The sequence below is a fragment of the Protopterus annectens genome, chromosome 14.part0, assembly GCF_019279795.1.
Source record: "Protopterus annectens isolate FY-2018-M chromosome 14.part0, PAN1.0, whole genome shotgun sequence".
NCBI lineage: Eukaryota > Metazoa > Chordata > Ceratodontiformes > Protopteridae > Protopterus > Protopterus annectens.
This window is the reverse complement of record NC_056748.1, coordinates 27,428,985-27,443,349: the sequence shown is the minus strand read 5'-3', so window position 1 is coordinate 27,443,349 and position 14,365 is coordinate 27,428,985. Positions and strand designations below refer to the sequence as shown.

The window sequence follows — 14,365 nt, the reverse complement described above, 5'->3', positions numbered from 1 at the left end:
GTATTACAGGGTGCCTGAGGCTCATAAATATCTTTATAAGAGTCCTAGGGCGGACCCAGAAACTATTAGTCAGGGGCCTAAGGGTGTTAGAGCCTCTGTTGTTAAGAATCCGGTTCCTCTGGATAAGGAAGCTAGAGCTTTGGATAGATGGGGTAAGAAGGTGTATACCTCTTCTACTTTAGCAATGAGAGCTTTGAACTGCCAGTTTCATATGTTGAAGTATCAGAATTTCCTCCTTTCTCAGCTAAGATCTAAAGTGGATGCTTTGGCAGAGGGCATAGAGTGTAAAGAATTGCAGGATTTAGTGCATGTTTCTGAACAGGTGGGAAAGCACTCTTTGCAATGTGGTTTTGATGCTTTACAGGCTTCTTCTAGGGTGGCTGCCACTGGTTCAGTTATTCGTAGGCACGCCTGGCTTAAGGATCAGAATTTGTCTGAGCATGTTAAGTCTAGAATTCTGGATGCCCCCTTTACAGTCTGAAGCTTTGTTTGGTCCTCCTGTGGAATCAGTCTTAAAGAAAATGGAAGACAAGGCTAAGTCTATGCAGACTGTTACAGATCTTTTGCAGGTACAACCTCCAAAGTTTAGTAGAAATTGGCCTACTAAGGGGTGGACGTACCCTTCTTCTGATTCTCAGTCTAGGGGTAGATCTAGGCGTGGTAGGGGCAGAGCTCAGAGTACCTTCAGGCCGAGACAATGGAGTTCGCCTGCTCAATCTGCTGGTGAGGGCAGGGGCCAGTCCTTTCGTAAACAGGCCCAATGACCTGCATTTTCAGCTGCCAGATTCTTCTTGCCTGGCAGCTCCTTTGGGAGGAAAGTTGGCTCTTTTCAAGCAAAATTAGCATTTAGTCACCCAGGACATAAGGGTATTGGACATTATAAACCGAGGTTACAAGTTCTATTTCCATACCATGCCTCCTTTCAAGGGCATGCCAGACGTCCCTCCTCGGCAAAGGATAGAGGCTCACAAACAAATTTCTTTACTTCTTCAAATAGGAGCTATACAGCCAGTTCCTCTGTCAGAAGTGGGCCTAGGATTTTATTCTCGCCTGTTTCTAGTTCCAAAGAAAGGGAACACGTGGAGACCAATTTTGGATTTATCTATCCTCAACACTTACCTGGACATTCCAAAGTTCAAGATGCTGACTTTACAACAACTTTTACCTCTGTTGGGAAAAGATCACTGGATGGTTACTCTGGATCTCAGAGGCTTACCTTCATGTTCCTATCAGGCCCAGTTGCAGGAGGTACCTGCGTTTTCGGGCTGGAAATTTACATTATCAGTTCTCTGCATTGCCCTTTGGCTTATCTACTGCGCCCAGAGTGTTCACAAAGGTTCTGGCTCCAGTGATAGCCTTTTTCAGACTAAGAGGAATACAGATTTATCCTTATTTGGACGATTGCCTGATTATTGCACAAGAAAAGGACGAACTTCTTCATCATCTACAGTATGTGATGGCAGTGTTAAGATGCCTAGGGTATTCTGTGAGCGAAACAAAGTCCAGTCTAGTAGCCACTCAGGACATGTGCTTTCTGGGTGTGAGACTGAATACAGCTTCCCAGATGGCTTTTTGACCCCGGACAAACAAAGAAGCCTTTCTCTTTATTTCCATCAAATGTCTCTACGGTCCAGGCTGACTGCAAGGACAGTCCTTCAAGCCTTGGGGTTCATGGCATCTTGTATTCTGGTGCTTCCCAATGCCAAATTGCATATGAGGAAGCTTCAATGGTATCTCAAAATGTATGGACACAGCACTGCCAAGATCTAGACACTGTCATTCAGATAATACCTTGCATTCAGAAGGAGTTTTGTGGTGGGCTCAGGAATGTCACCTAAACAAGGGACTCTCTGTGACCCGGCCAGAGGCGAGTCAGATTCTAACGACAGATGCCTCGGACAAGGCTTGGGGAGCACACCTCAATGGAAAATGGGTGCAAGACACGTGGCCTGTCAAACTCCAACATTTGCATATCAACTTGAAGGAAATGTTAGCAGTCCAGTTTGCATTGATGGCTTTCAAAGATTTACTTCACCCAGGGCAGGTGTTGATTCAAACAGACAACACTACTGTCATGTGGTACATCAACAAGCAAGGGGGAACCCATTCTTACCCTCTTTGCAGGCAAGCGATGATTTTGTGGGAAACTGCTCTCAATCTACACCTCAGTCTTCAGGCAAGGTTTCTACCAGGAGCACAGAACTCCTTAGCAGATGTGTTGAGCAGACAAATAATGGATCCTCACGAGTGGAAATTGGATCCTCATGTATTTCAAAAGTTGACAGTGTTATGGGGAACTCCAGACATAGATCTGTTCGCTTCTCCACTAAATTGCCAGTTGCCAAAGTTTTGCACAAAAATGTTTCATCACACAGCTTGGAAGGTGGACGCTCTATCATTCAGTTGGAACAATCTGCATGTATATGCCTTTCCACCTCTGCCTCTTCTTCCCAAGGTACTTTTGAAGGCCAGACAAGACAAGCCAACCATGATTTTGATAGCACCGGATTGGCCTCGACAACACTGGTACCCACTACTGAGGAGTTTAGTACGAGAACCTCCATGGCCTCTGCCTTTGATTCCGCACCTTTTGTCACAAGAGGGCAATCACTTCCTCAATGTCAAGTTTCAGTCTCTGCATCTAACAGCCTGGCATATTCTGTTTTAGACTCTGGAGGGTCTCAGCTTCCACAACAAGTTTTGAATGTTATTTTGGAGGCCAGGAGGCCTAGTACCAGGAAAGTTTACTCTGATAAATGGAGTAGATTTTTTTATTTGGAGCAAAGGAAAGGACTTTGATGTCTCCAAACCTGATTTAAGTGTTGCTCTTCAATATCTTACTGAGTTATTGGACAAGGGTTTGTCTTTCTCCTCGATAAAGGTCCATGCTGCAGCCATTTCTGCTCACTATGATTGTGACCCTCCTTTATTCTCTCATCCTTTGTTTAAGCAATTTCTTAGAGGGGCAAAGAATATAAGACCCCCACGTAGAGCTCCTACTCCTGCTTGGGATCTCAATTTTGTGTTGGAAAAACTTACTCTACAACCTTTTGAGCCTGCAGCTACTGCCGAGTTAAAGTATTTGTCATGGAAAACTGCTTTTTTGTTGGCCATTACCTCTGCAAGAAGGGTTTCTGAATTACAGGCCCTCATGGCAGTGGAGCCTTTCCTGATTTTTCATAAGGATAGGGTATCTTTGCGTACTAATCCTTCCTTTATGCCTAAAGTGGTTTCTAGTGTGGCCTTAAACCAAACTATTCATTTGCCTACTTTTTATGCAAACCCCAAAATAAAGGGGAGAAAATTTTGCATACTTTGGATATTCACAGACAGTTGCGTTATTATTTGAGCAGAACCAAGGAGTTCAGACAGTCTCAGCAGTTGTTTGTTTCTTTTGCTTTGGGTTCACAGGGTAAACCTGTTTCAAAACAAACTATTTCTAAATGGATTGGGTTTTGTATTTCTTTCTGTTATTCCCATCATGGTAAGGAGATTCCTGCTGGAATCAGGCCTCATTCCACTAGGGCTACTGCTACTTCTACGGCCTTTCTAAGGGGGTAGCTACAAAGACATTTTGGAGGTAGCTACTTGGAGTTCAGTGCATACTTTTTCTAAACATTACCACCTTCCTCTTTATTCTAAGTCTAGGGCTGGATTTGCCACTGCAATTTTACAGGGCATTTTAGCAGCCCCTAATGCTCTATGATTTTTACCAACCTCCCTTTCCCGTTGCTTTGGGATTCTACCCATAAGTAAGGACTGCAGCAATGTGGGATGAAGAACATAGTACAGTTTTGTACCTACCATAAATGTAGATGTTCGAAGATCCACATTGCTGCAGTCCAATTTACCCTCCCTCCTTCCCCACTGTAGTTTGACATGGTGCTATGCTTTAGGTGATGGTTGTTGTTGGGCTTGTTTTTGGGAGGTATTCTGTTTTTGGCTGTGGCCTTTCTTGTTTGGCCTTCTGACATCTGGGGCAAGAAAAGACTGAGGATATGACGTCGGTCATGCGCCTTTATACCCTGACGCTCTGATGTCAGATCTAGGCGCCCATGACCGACGTCAGCCTAATACTTTGGTATTCAGGCCGACCGAGGACAGCGGACTACCCATAAGTAAGGACTGCAGCAATGTAGATCTTCGAACATCTACATTTATGGTAGGTACAAAACTGTACTTTTCACCAAGCACAGACACACCATCAATATAAAAAGTAGAGTTGCAGCTTTCTAAATTATCACCTTGCCTCTTGGAATGCCTACTTTTAATAAAAGAATCTGCTTTATTTGATTTACAAAGCCTTTTGAAATGATTCCATTTATTGCAAGAATGACACTGCTGACCAAAAGCTAAGCACTTTTCTCTTTGGGGATGGTGATTTCCACCACAATTTCAACAGTTAACTATGAAGCTGGGTGGGTGCACATGTTTTGACTTTGCTGAGTCCACCCCTGTGCTTCACTGAGCATGTCCTGGAATTTGCTGGAAAGACTGGGTTTCCCAGGGACTGTTACGGGCCTGCAGTAGCTGCCATGTGGTTGGGTTTCTTTTAACCACGTGCTGCATACTATCAACATAAGCTTTGTTACTGTGCCTTCCACTGCTATTCTTATTTGTAAGCATACTTGTGTGCTTTTCTGTAAGCTTGTATATCTGACAAATCTCAATGGCCTTATTTAAAGTTAAATCACTGTCTCGAAGCAAAGTCTTTCTCATTGTGTCATTCTTAATACCACACACACAAGCCTGTCCTTGATCAATTCATCTTTCAAATCACCAAATTTGCACATTTTAGTTTTATTTCTCAAGTCAATTACATATGCTGCAAATGTTTCACCATGCATTTGATCCCTTGTGTAAATTAAGTGCCTTTACCCCCTCCCTGGCAACCAAAGCAGGTGTATACACAAATGAATGCTCTCTTTCAATGCCCTCTGAACCAGCTAAATTAAGCAGAATAAATGCTTTTGTATGTGCATCTTAGTCAGAAAAAGCAGCATGTATGAAAATGTATTCCTGTTCAAATACTCTTCAATTTTCTGCAGCATTGTTATCAAACACAAGCGCTCTGGATCTGTGAAAGCCTTCTGCTATGCCCACAGATTATAGTAAAACACAATGCAAAATGTCCTTTGTAATTATGTATGAACATTCACACACACCAGATACTTGTAATAATATTCAAATGCACAGTAAACTCTTCAAAATACTGTACTCTGTGAAGTAAGCTTTGAATAACTGTACTTTGTATAATATTCTTTGAACCAACTTTACTTTGCGAAATAACTGCACTGTAATACTGCATACACTTGCAAACACTTTGCACACTTTGAATAGCTTTAGTTAATACAAAAAAGTAGCATATAGTGAAAAAATATGGCCGTTTTTTCCTTTTTTTGTACATTTTATGCAATTCAGATATTGTTTCAGACATTCTCATAATTATTCTGAATATTTTTATCAATATGTTGCAATTTTGGACATTTCATTTAATAAGAAATTTGTTTTGAGCATGCTGAGTGCTTTGTTATATATTTATAGTGAAAGAAATCATTTAAGCAACTTTTAGTACCTGGAATTTGTTTCTGACCTGTTTTGCAAGAAGTTTGAGCAGTAAGGATGATCCACTGCCGGTTTAAGTTTAACCGGTTGCCTCATGGCTGTAACTCTGGATCCCATTCTGACACCATGTCACTCTTCTTATGTGCATTAAGAAGATGTTGAGGGTTGGGTGTTCGTTTAAGTAGTTTATTGTATACAGATACATCAGAATGGATGGCAGGAACTTTAAACTTAAACTGGCTACATACTTCCATGCTCACACTCTGGCTGTTCACTCAAAGTGGCGTGGCAGTGGCAGGCACTCTTACTTGCATGTGCTCAGTACTTATATGCATGTGCTGACTCACTGGAAAGTTTCTTAAAGGTATATCACACACACTGATCTACAACCCCCCCCCCAAATGATTCTTTTTTATTAGCTTATTTTTGTATTGTTCATACAAGGCTGATTGATTGTCCCTCCTATATGAGACCATTTCAGGTTTAGAAATTAATTAAGGTTACTTTTCAGATAGAATCTGGAAAAACGCTTGCAAAGTACAGTGTTTCTTTTTCCCTTCACTGCCACCAGAGTTACATGATCAGCTACTAGGTCATTTCAAAGACCTGGATGTAATTGCTAGTCTGCATTCACATCACAGTTTGTTGCTTTTTATTATAGTGGTTGATCTTTTACAGTAGAAATAGTTTTCAGGTAACCTAGAAGTGTTTTACCAGGTCTGAAGATATATTTGCATCATGTTTCTCAGGTGTTGGAAATTGAGCAGTGTACATTATAAGTGTTGTTTTTTTACTTTACCAGCAAATTATTTCAAGGAAGTAATGTTCCATGTCTCAGCTCCATGTAGAAAAACAGCCTCTCTCTATTTGGGAATGTGACTTGCATCTAAATCTGTTGAAAGTGAGGGTAGTCCTTCACACTGCACACAGACCTGTTCACATCTCAGCCAGGAAGGTTGAACAGGTTTGTCAAAGTAACTAAAAGCAGAAAGTCTTCTGTTATCTTTACGCTTTGAAGCCACAAAGGTTTCTAGTTTAGGAATGGACAAGAATTTGTGTTGTGACCCACATTTTATGATTTAAGAAGTCAATGAACCAATTACTGTAATGAACACAGTAAGTCTAAATGGGAACTCGTACATTGAGTGCTTTATAGAAGTTTTCTTCTCTAATTTGAAGTCTTACTTTTTGCCACTGTAAAAAAATGGCTGAAACTTCTTATTTTGCTTATTCTTAATTCCAGGGACTTTGATTTATTTCACTAGTTATACTGTTTTAGTTGAAATCTGATTTGCCATGTTTTCCTTTGTTTGCTAGTTCATGGCAAAATGAATTCTGATCAATGTATACACATGCTGAGAAGGATTGCTGTAGCACTAGTTTCAGTAAGATAGGCATGGTTTGCCTTGAATCTGTTATGCTCAATTCACTGCCATTCAAGTCGAGCCTCCTAATACTGGATAATTCCCATCTTTGTTTATTTTTTTCCTGAAATGTTAGACTTTCTTACTATTAAGTACGATACCATAAGTAGTTGTGAACCCGCGGTGGTGGTGCTGCGGTAGCGTTGTTGCCTCACAGCAAGACGCTGTCTGGTTCGATTCTCAGCTAGAGCGTCTTCTGTGTGGAGACATGCGTGAATGGGCGTACCTTTGTGAAGGTTGTGCTTCAGGCCTGGCAAGCCGGTACGTAAAAATCAACTGCCAATCATTAGCGGACCGGAGTTCCACTGTGGCAACCCCTAACCGGGAAAAGCCGAAAGACACAAACCATAAGTAGTTGTGAAATTGCAATTTTTAAGTGTGCAAGTTTACTGTCTTTTGAAGGCATCATAGGCATGGTGTGCTTGCAGTGTGATGCCTAACACCATCCATGATTTACAAAATAATAATGATTTGTCGTACTGTATGCACAGTATTTTTTTACTGTAAGTTGTGCTTGCTGATGTTTTATCTGTTATTGAAAGGGAAATAAGGGGTATGTTGACAGTGCTGTAGCTTTGTGTTCCTTGGGTGCATTTATTCTGGAGTATTTTTTTTTTCTATTTTACTGCATTGATAGCCATTGTTGGACTTGAACTGCACTGTGACTTTTTACAGACTAAACAACTATGATCGATGATATTAATATTTTTACTTTTTTTTTCTCTTGTTTTACAGACCACTTTGCTGTACTGTCCAAGTGCAATAGATTTACAGACACTAGCTGAGTGGACGTCATCTCCCATTAGTCATCAGTTTGATGTTGTTAGCCCTTCTCATATCTGGATCTTTGCACATGTAACACAGGGTCAGGACCCTTGGGTTATTAGCTTGTCTAGTTTCCTGAAACAGGAGGTCCTCCCCAAGCATTGTCCTACAGCAGTGAACTATGCATGGATGTTTGCTAATACACGGCTGCAGTCTTTATCACCACAGATTGATGTAAAGTGAGTGTTAACTTCCATAAATATTTAAATAGCTGTAAAAAATGTTTTTTTTATTTTTCTTGTGTTAAAACTGTATAGAGAACAGGTGAACAATTTTATTGTATGTTATTCTTCTGATACACTTTTTACTTAATTTTTCACATACACTTTTGTGGCTTACATTGAAACTTTGTTTATAGTATTAATGATGGCAGGCATGGAGAGGATAAGGAGCTGTCTACTAAGTGCACTGTGTGAATTCAGTGCAGTGATTTGTCACTGCTTCTGAATAGAAACTCCAGAAATGTTGGATAGTAAGCCATTTTGTAATGCATTATGACAAGAAATTGCTACCCATTAAAACATTTTTAGTGTATTAACAAAATTTCAAAACATTTCATGTATGTAGAAAGTACCAACTACATGTAAAAGGATCATTTTATTTATTAAAACCTTTGTTTACTGGGAAAGTCCAACTTGGAACGAATATAATTTTCAGTGGAAGCCCGGGGAGAAATGCTCTAGATGCATGTCTTTGTAACGTAGGAGTAAACTGGAGCACCTGGAGGAAACCCACACGAATGCAGGGAGGACATGCAGACTGCACAGAAGTTACTCCAGCCGAGAATCGAACTGGAGAACCTGTTGCTGTGAAGCGACAATGCTACTGCTGCACCACTGCGTAGTCCATCATCCTTGATGGGTTCTTGTTTGGGTACCTCCTCTTTACCACTCACCATTTGTCAGAAAATCCATATATTTGGGGATGCTGCATGCCTTTTCTTATGCACACTGTGACAAATAATGCTCCAGAAATATTTACATTCCACAAACCTGACTGCCTGTTATGTCTCTTGTACAGTTTGAATCAGCTTTCTTGCTGTCACTGTTATATTTCTGTATTTGTATGCTTCATGGGTCCTCTCAAATTATCTATGACATGATCCCAGTTATTCTCATGAGGAGAGAGATATAATTATTGACCATGGGATGGGTAAGGGCAATCAAAAAACAAACAGGATAGGTTAATTCAAGCACCAAAAACAATTGGCTAGGCTTAAAAAAGCCAACAAGGGCAGCTAGCCTGATACTTAAGAGCAATATATTTAGCCCTTGTGTCTGTCAGGTTGTCAGCTGAAATATTCACTAGCACTGTCTTTATTGCTTCATAGAGGAGTGTATCATTAAAAATTGCTACAGTTTTCTGCAGTTTAATCATGCAGCTTGAATGTGCTATAGGGAGAAGCCTTTAGCCCAGTTTGAGAGCACAGTGATGGCAGGTATTGATAACTTGAGTGCAGACCATTGGGAAGGTTGTCTAGACAACCCCAGGCACCATTTGGAGCACTGCCACAGGAACAGTAGTGTTAAACTTGCACCCTCCATTCTGTAAGGTGCAGAAATTGTTCTTGGTTTAGCAAAGCTTAGGGACATAACTCTCTTCTAAAAAGGGCTGCTGTTGCCATCTTGGTAAGTCCCATCCTTATCTCCGGTTATGGCTTTTTCACATGCAAGCCTCCTCTTGCATGTAAAGAAGCAGCCAGCAGTCCACCAGTGGCAGGCAGTATTGAATTTTGCCACTCCCTCCTAACCTTTCCTGCTCCGATTGTTCCAACAGCTGAGATGCTGATTGAACTTGAGTCAAGTGGGTTAATGTCAGTACATTATGCTAGTGTTTCACAGAACTTGATAGCATATTGTCTGTATCCTGTTTCATCCTTCTGTCTTATCCAGCTGTTTGGTACTGAGCTGCTTGTTGTATGTAATCTGGTCACTGCTTGTGCTCCTAGCCTCACGCTTCAGATTTTCCCCATAATTTCTCTACATCTTCACTAACCTCATGTATTGTTTGTTGCCATTATGTGCCAGTTGTTGTCTAATCACAGCTAAGTGCTTGATTTTATAACTTGTATTTTGAGTTGTTACAGCTAGAATTGTAATGGTCCCTGTCAGATGATAGAGTTTTCACAAGCTCAAAATTCACATGGTTAAGACCATATGATCGAGGTTTTGAAAACCCAACACTTTGAATGGAGATTGTGGTGCAGTGAGGATTGGGAAATTTACCCTTTTCCCCAATGTAGTGTGATCTCAGAGTTGGTATATATAATTTGCAGGGGGTGTATTTTTCATTGTTTGAGAGATGCATATAATAGTTGTCTGAATTCTAAGTGTTTGTTCTATGTTGGGCAGTGGCATTCTTATAGTAGTGCCATGGAAAATTTTGCGAGCTAATTACTCCATTGATGAAGCACTCGTAAAAGCTGACCTAGTATTTAAGGATCTGGGAACATATGTAGACAGTAATCTGGCCTTTGACCAACAAATAGGGAAGATGTTAAGAAAATCATTATATGTTACCCAACTCCTAAGCAATGTATGACATCCAGGTCCAAGGAAGTTATAGTACCACTCTACTCAGCCCTTAACAGACCCGTCATTGAGTAGAATGCCCCCTTTGGCATGCCCCTAACCAGGCAATTGCAACAGTTGGAATTCCTCAAAGGTTCCTCACCAGGAAAATCCAGGATTTGAATACTTGTCCTACACAGGTCATTTTAAGGACCTATCTCTGTACTCTGTCTCCTTCAAGTTACTAAGAGGTGATCTATACTTTGCATAGAAGTCAACTTCAGATCCAGCTGTATTGGATGTCTTGCACATGTGCAAAACGAACAGCACCAGAAGCACTAAATCCAAGGACCTGAACTTTGCCTGCGACATAAATAAAACTTGCAGAAACCGATAGCATTTCAAATGATCCCTGCACTATGGAATAAGCTCCCCATCCACATGAAGCAGAGGTCATCCCTGACCCTATTCAAATGAAACAATAATCACTAGATGGGGAATCGCAAATTTTTCCCCCATTCTGACCACTATGTCTCTGATGGACAGAGGTTGATAAGTAAATTAAGCCCCAACTAACATACCCTTGCCCAGCTACAAAACTCTTTGCTAACCATTCTACCCCACCATATAGGCATCCAAGTTACTCTTGGACAAAATTGGGTTGGGTTGTATGACTAGGCTTATGATGATATTGGTGGTCATTAGCCTGGTGTAAACCTATAAACCTAAAAAGTATTAAGAATTGTGCTAAATGTAGCCATAAAATCCTTCCCCAGGACATCCACAATTTGTTTGGTGTGCCTTGGGCAGGAGCATCTAGACTGCAGTATTTGAAGGCTTTGGGTCCAGATCCCATACAGGTCACTGTAGTAAATTAATATAAATGGTCGTCTCTCCCCCCCAGACAGTCAAGCTACTCACAGTAACAGGCCAGATTAAAAGGAAAAGGTCAGAAAGCTCAGGAAGAGAGCCTGATAGATCTGGACCATCCTTGATTCCAAAAATGTTGAGACTGGAGAAAGGGCAGTCCCTTCGTGCGCAGACCTGCTTCTGAAACAATTATCAGAGAAAATTCACCAGTCAAAGCAGTCGGTGAGCCCTCTCAGAACAGGAACTCTCCTGTTTTATTTCCTGCAGGCCATTCATCAGGTCCTTCTGCAGCACTACTGAGACCAATTGGGAGCTGATGATCAGAGCATTTGTGAAGGTGCAGCTAGAGATGGGTGTCATTCCATCCCCCTCTGTTTCCAGACTGGGTCAGATTGTGACCCCCCCCCCTTTTCACTACTCTTAGCTCCTTCTGTGGTGCCAATCTCAACGCAGGTAGTTTTGGAGCTAGCTAATCACTCAGAGCCTGTGTTCTTGGTCCCATCATATTACCATTACCTCTGCCCCTGCTTTTTCATGTGTTCATTATATTTAGCTGAGACCTTCAGCTTTGAGTTGATCTTGTGACCAATTGCTTGGTGCAAGGTCTTTGGCCCCAGTCTGATTTGGAGCCTTTCTCAGTGATGAGTCCTAAACGTTCAAGCTATCAGCACTGGTCTCCTCCATCTTGAAACTGTCTTTGTCCTCTGCTGGGGGATCTCATCATTGGTGCCGATCACATCTGCTTCAGTGGAGAGTATAGCAACTCTAGGGTGGGAGCCCTTGATGCTGATGGATTCTGGATCTGTCTCTGAGGTTATGGAGAAGATGATAGCATCCTCCTTCCAGGTTTATGATAGAGCCTCTGCTGATATCAGCTCTACCCCATGACACCCTTTCCTTCAGCTGACTTATGTCTCCCAAGGAAAGAGAAGAGTGAGAAATCTCAGAGACTCATCAGGTTCATGCTGAGTTGTCAAGAAACTACAGTCAGTCACAACCAGAGATCCTCAGGGAGAGAACATTTAAAAGGAGTCATGGACTCACCTTTGGCATCACTAACATCAGACACTGACTTGGATGAGAGAGAAGTCTCCATGCAATCCAGTCGTGAAGATGCCACAGTTAATGGTCTCCTTGAATTGATAAGATTGAGAGGATATTGGCTAACGGATCTCCCTTTTCAAGAAGAGGAAGTACTCTTTGAGGCATACTATTGTGCACCCTCTACATCTTGGGTGGTCCCTCCTGCTGTGACTGTCTTACTGACGTGGCTGCCAGAGAGGCATGGCAAGAATCCAACTGAAGCAATCCCTTATAAACTTCAAGTATTCTGTCTTTCTAAGGATAGGCAGCACTGGTCAAAAGGTTCTCTGGTGAATTTTGTGATTGTTGCAGTAGCCACCAATAGAGACCTGACCAGTGAGTGGAATGCTGTCCAGCCGTCCAAAAGAGAGTTTTGAGCAGTGGATATGATGAAGAAGCTCATTTATATCTCGGGTCTATATCATGAGATCGACATCTTAAAATGTCGAGACTCAGTTGTTCGACACACAAATGTTGAACTCCCGAATGGCCAAATCACTGATTTCTTTCCAACAGAAAGAAATCGGTTGGCCGTTCTGTTACACCTGCCCTTTCCCTGACTGTAGTGCGGTCTCCGAGTTAGAATATTTAGTTAGGGGATGGGGCGGGGGGCACAGTCCCCCACGTTGGGGGGGTGTGAGGGGGCGAAGCCCCTCACTTAAATGTTTGTTTTTGTGTGGCATTCATGTTTGGCCAACTGATTTCTTTCCGTTGGAAAGAAATCGGTGATTTGGCTGTTTGGGAAAGTTTTCATGTCGAACAAATGAGAGTAGACATTTTAAGATGTAAATCTCATAATATAGACCCTATATCTCAGGCACACGCTCTGAGTGTTACATTACCTGGTATGAATCACTTTTAAAGGCATATAACAGAACAAGCTATGTATACTTGGCACAAGCCACACACCAGAGTCAAGGAAATACCTAGAGACTACTGGGGGTACATTGAGCATCACCAATCTCTCCATGTGTGCTCAATATCACAGATGATGGAGTGGCCACAATGCCAAGCATAGGCATCTCTGCAACTTTGCAGAAAACTTTGACATACTTTACCATTACCTCTTTCCTTGGTTATACATTATTTGACCCTCCAATGAAAGACTTACAATAGGCAAACAAGAAGAGATGCTGCCTGTCATATGTGTTAGATTTGAGAATCTTCAGAGATCCTTTAACAGGAACTGAAATGGTTCCAAATCTCTCTAGCTCAGGAAGTCCAAGTGCCTGACCTCTGATTTTTCATTTTCAGGGGTAGCAGTGGCACCTTCATTAGATGCTGACTGCAGATACATAAATGTCAGCAGAATCTGGAATTTTCAGGGCCCCTTTCTGACCAACAAATACAGCTACGTCTAATGGGCTTTAAATGGTTGTCTATGCTGAAGGTAGTTGGAGGTAGTTTCTCTCTCCATTTGGTTGTATGGATGGCCTTCAAGCAAGATAAGTGGGTGAGAGAGAGAGAGACATGATATCAAGAAGCTGTATTACATCCTTTTCTTGTTCTCCCCATCTGTTACAACTGCTTACAGATGTTCCACTGCGTCAAAGCAAAGCAGGGAAAAGAGAGGTCTCAATCCTTCTGCACAAAAGAGCCATTTAGTAGGTCCCACCAGACCAGATTCAGTCAGGAAACTATCCCAGTTTGTTTTTATTAACAGAAAAGGGCAAGGATCTCATGGCAGTTGTAGATCTTTGTGGCATAAACCTCTTATCTGATGTCAGTTTTCACTTTTATCCTCAACATATAGGTTTGGTTCCGAGCATTGGAACCGACTCAGTCATTACTACAGCTTGCGCAACCAAAAAACTGTCGAGCCTAACTCTTACTACAGTGCTCCTCTCCCTGTTACCTCAGATCTCGTTTGCCCCTTTTTGTGATGGACTTGGTTGCCACTACTGTCGAGCAAGCTAAGTAAAAGTTTTATATTTTGTTGCATTTTGACTGTTTCATCTCCCTTTCCTTATCTTGTAAATTCTTGAACCTCTCAATCTTTTTGTACTACTTTCCATCTTTACTCTGTATTACTTATGTATTCTCAACTGTCATTGTTGATAGTTTTTTCTTTTTGTGTAACTTTTCTGG

The 14,365-nt window shown here is 41.6% G+C and overlaps 1 protein-coding gene across 1 annotated transcript in view; it reads left to right on the top strand.

Moving 5' to 3' along the window:
- Window positions 1–14,365, top strand: part of FRYL (FRY like transcription coactivator) — a 3,917,685-nt gene that overhangs the window by 1,532,943 nt on the left and 2,370,377 nt on the right. The window contains exon 21 of the mRNA XM_044055727.1: window positions 7,725–7,993. Coding sequence (XP_043911662.1) covers window positions 7,725–7,993 — 269 coding nt within the window. The remainder of the gene's footprint in view (window positions 1–7,724; window positions 7,994–14,365) is intronic.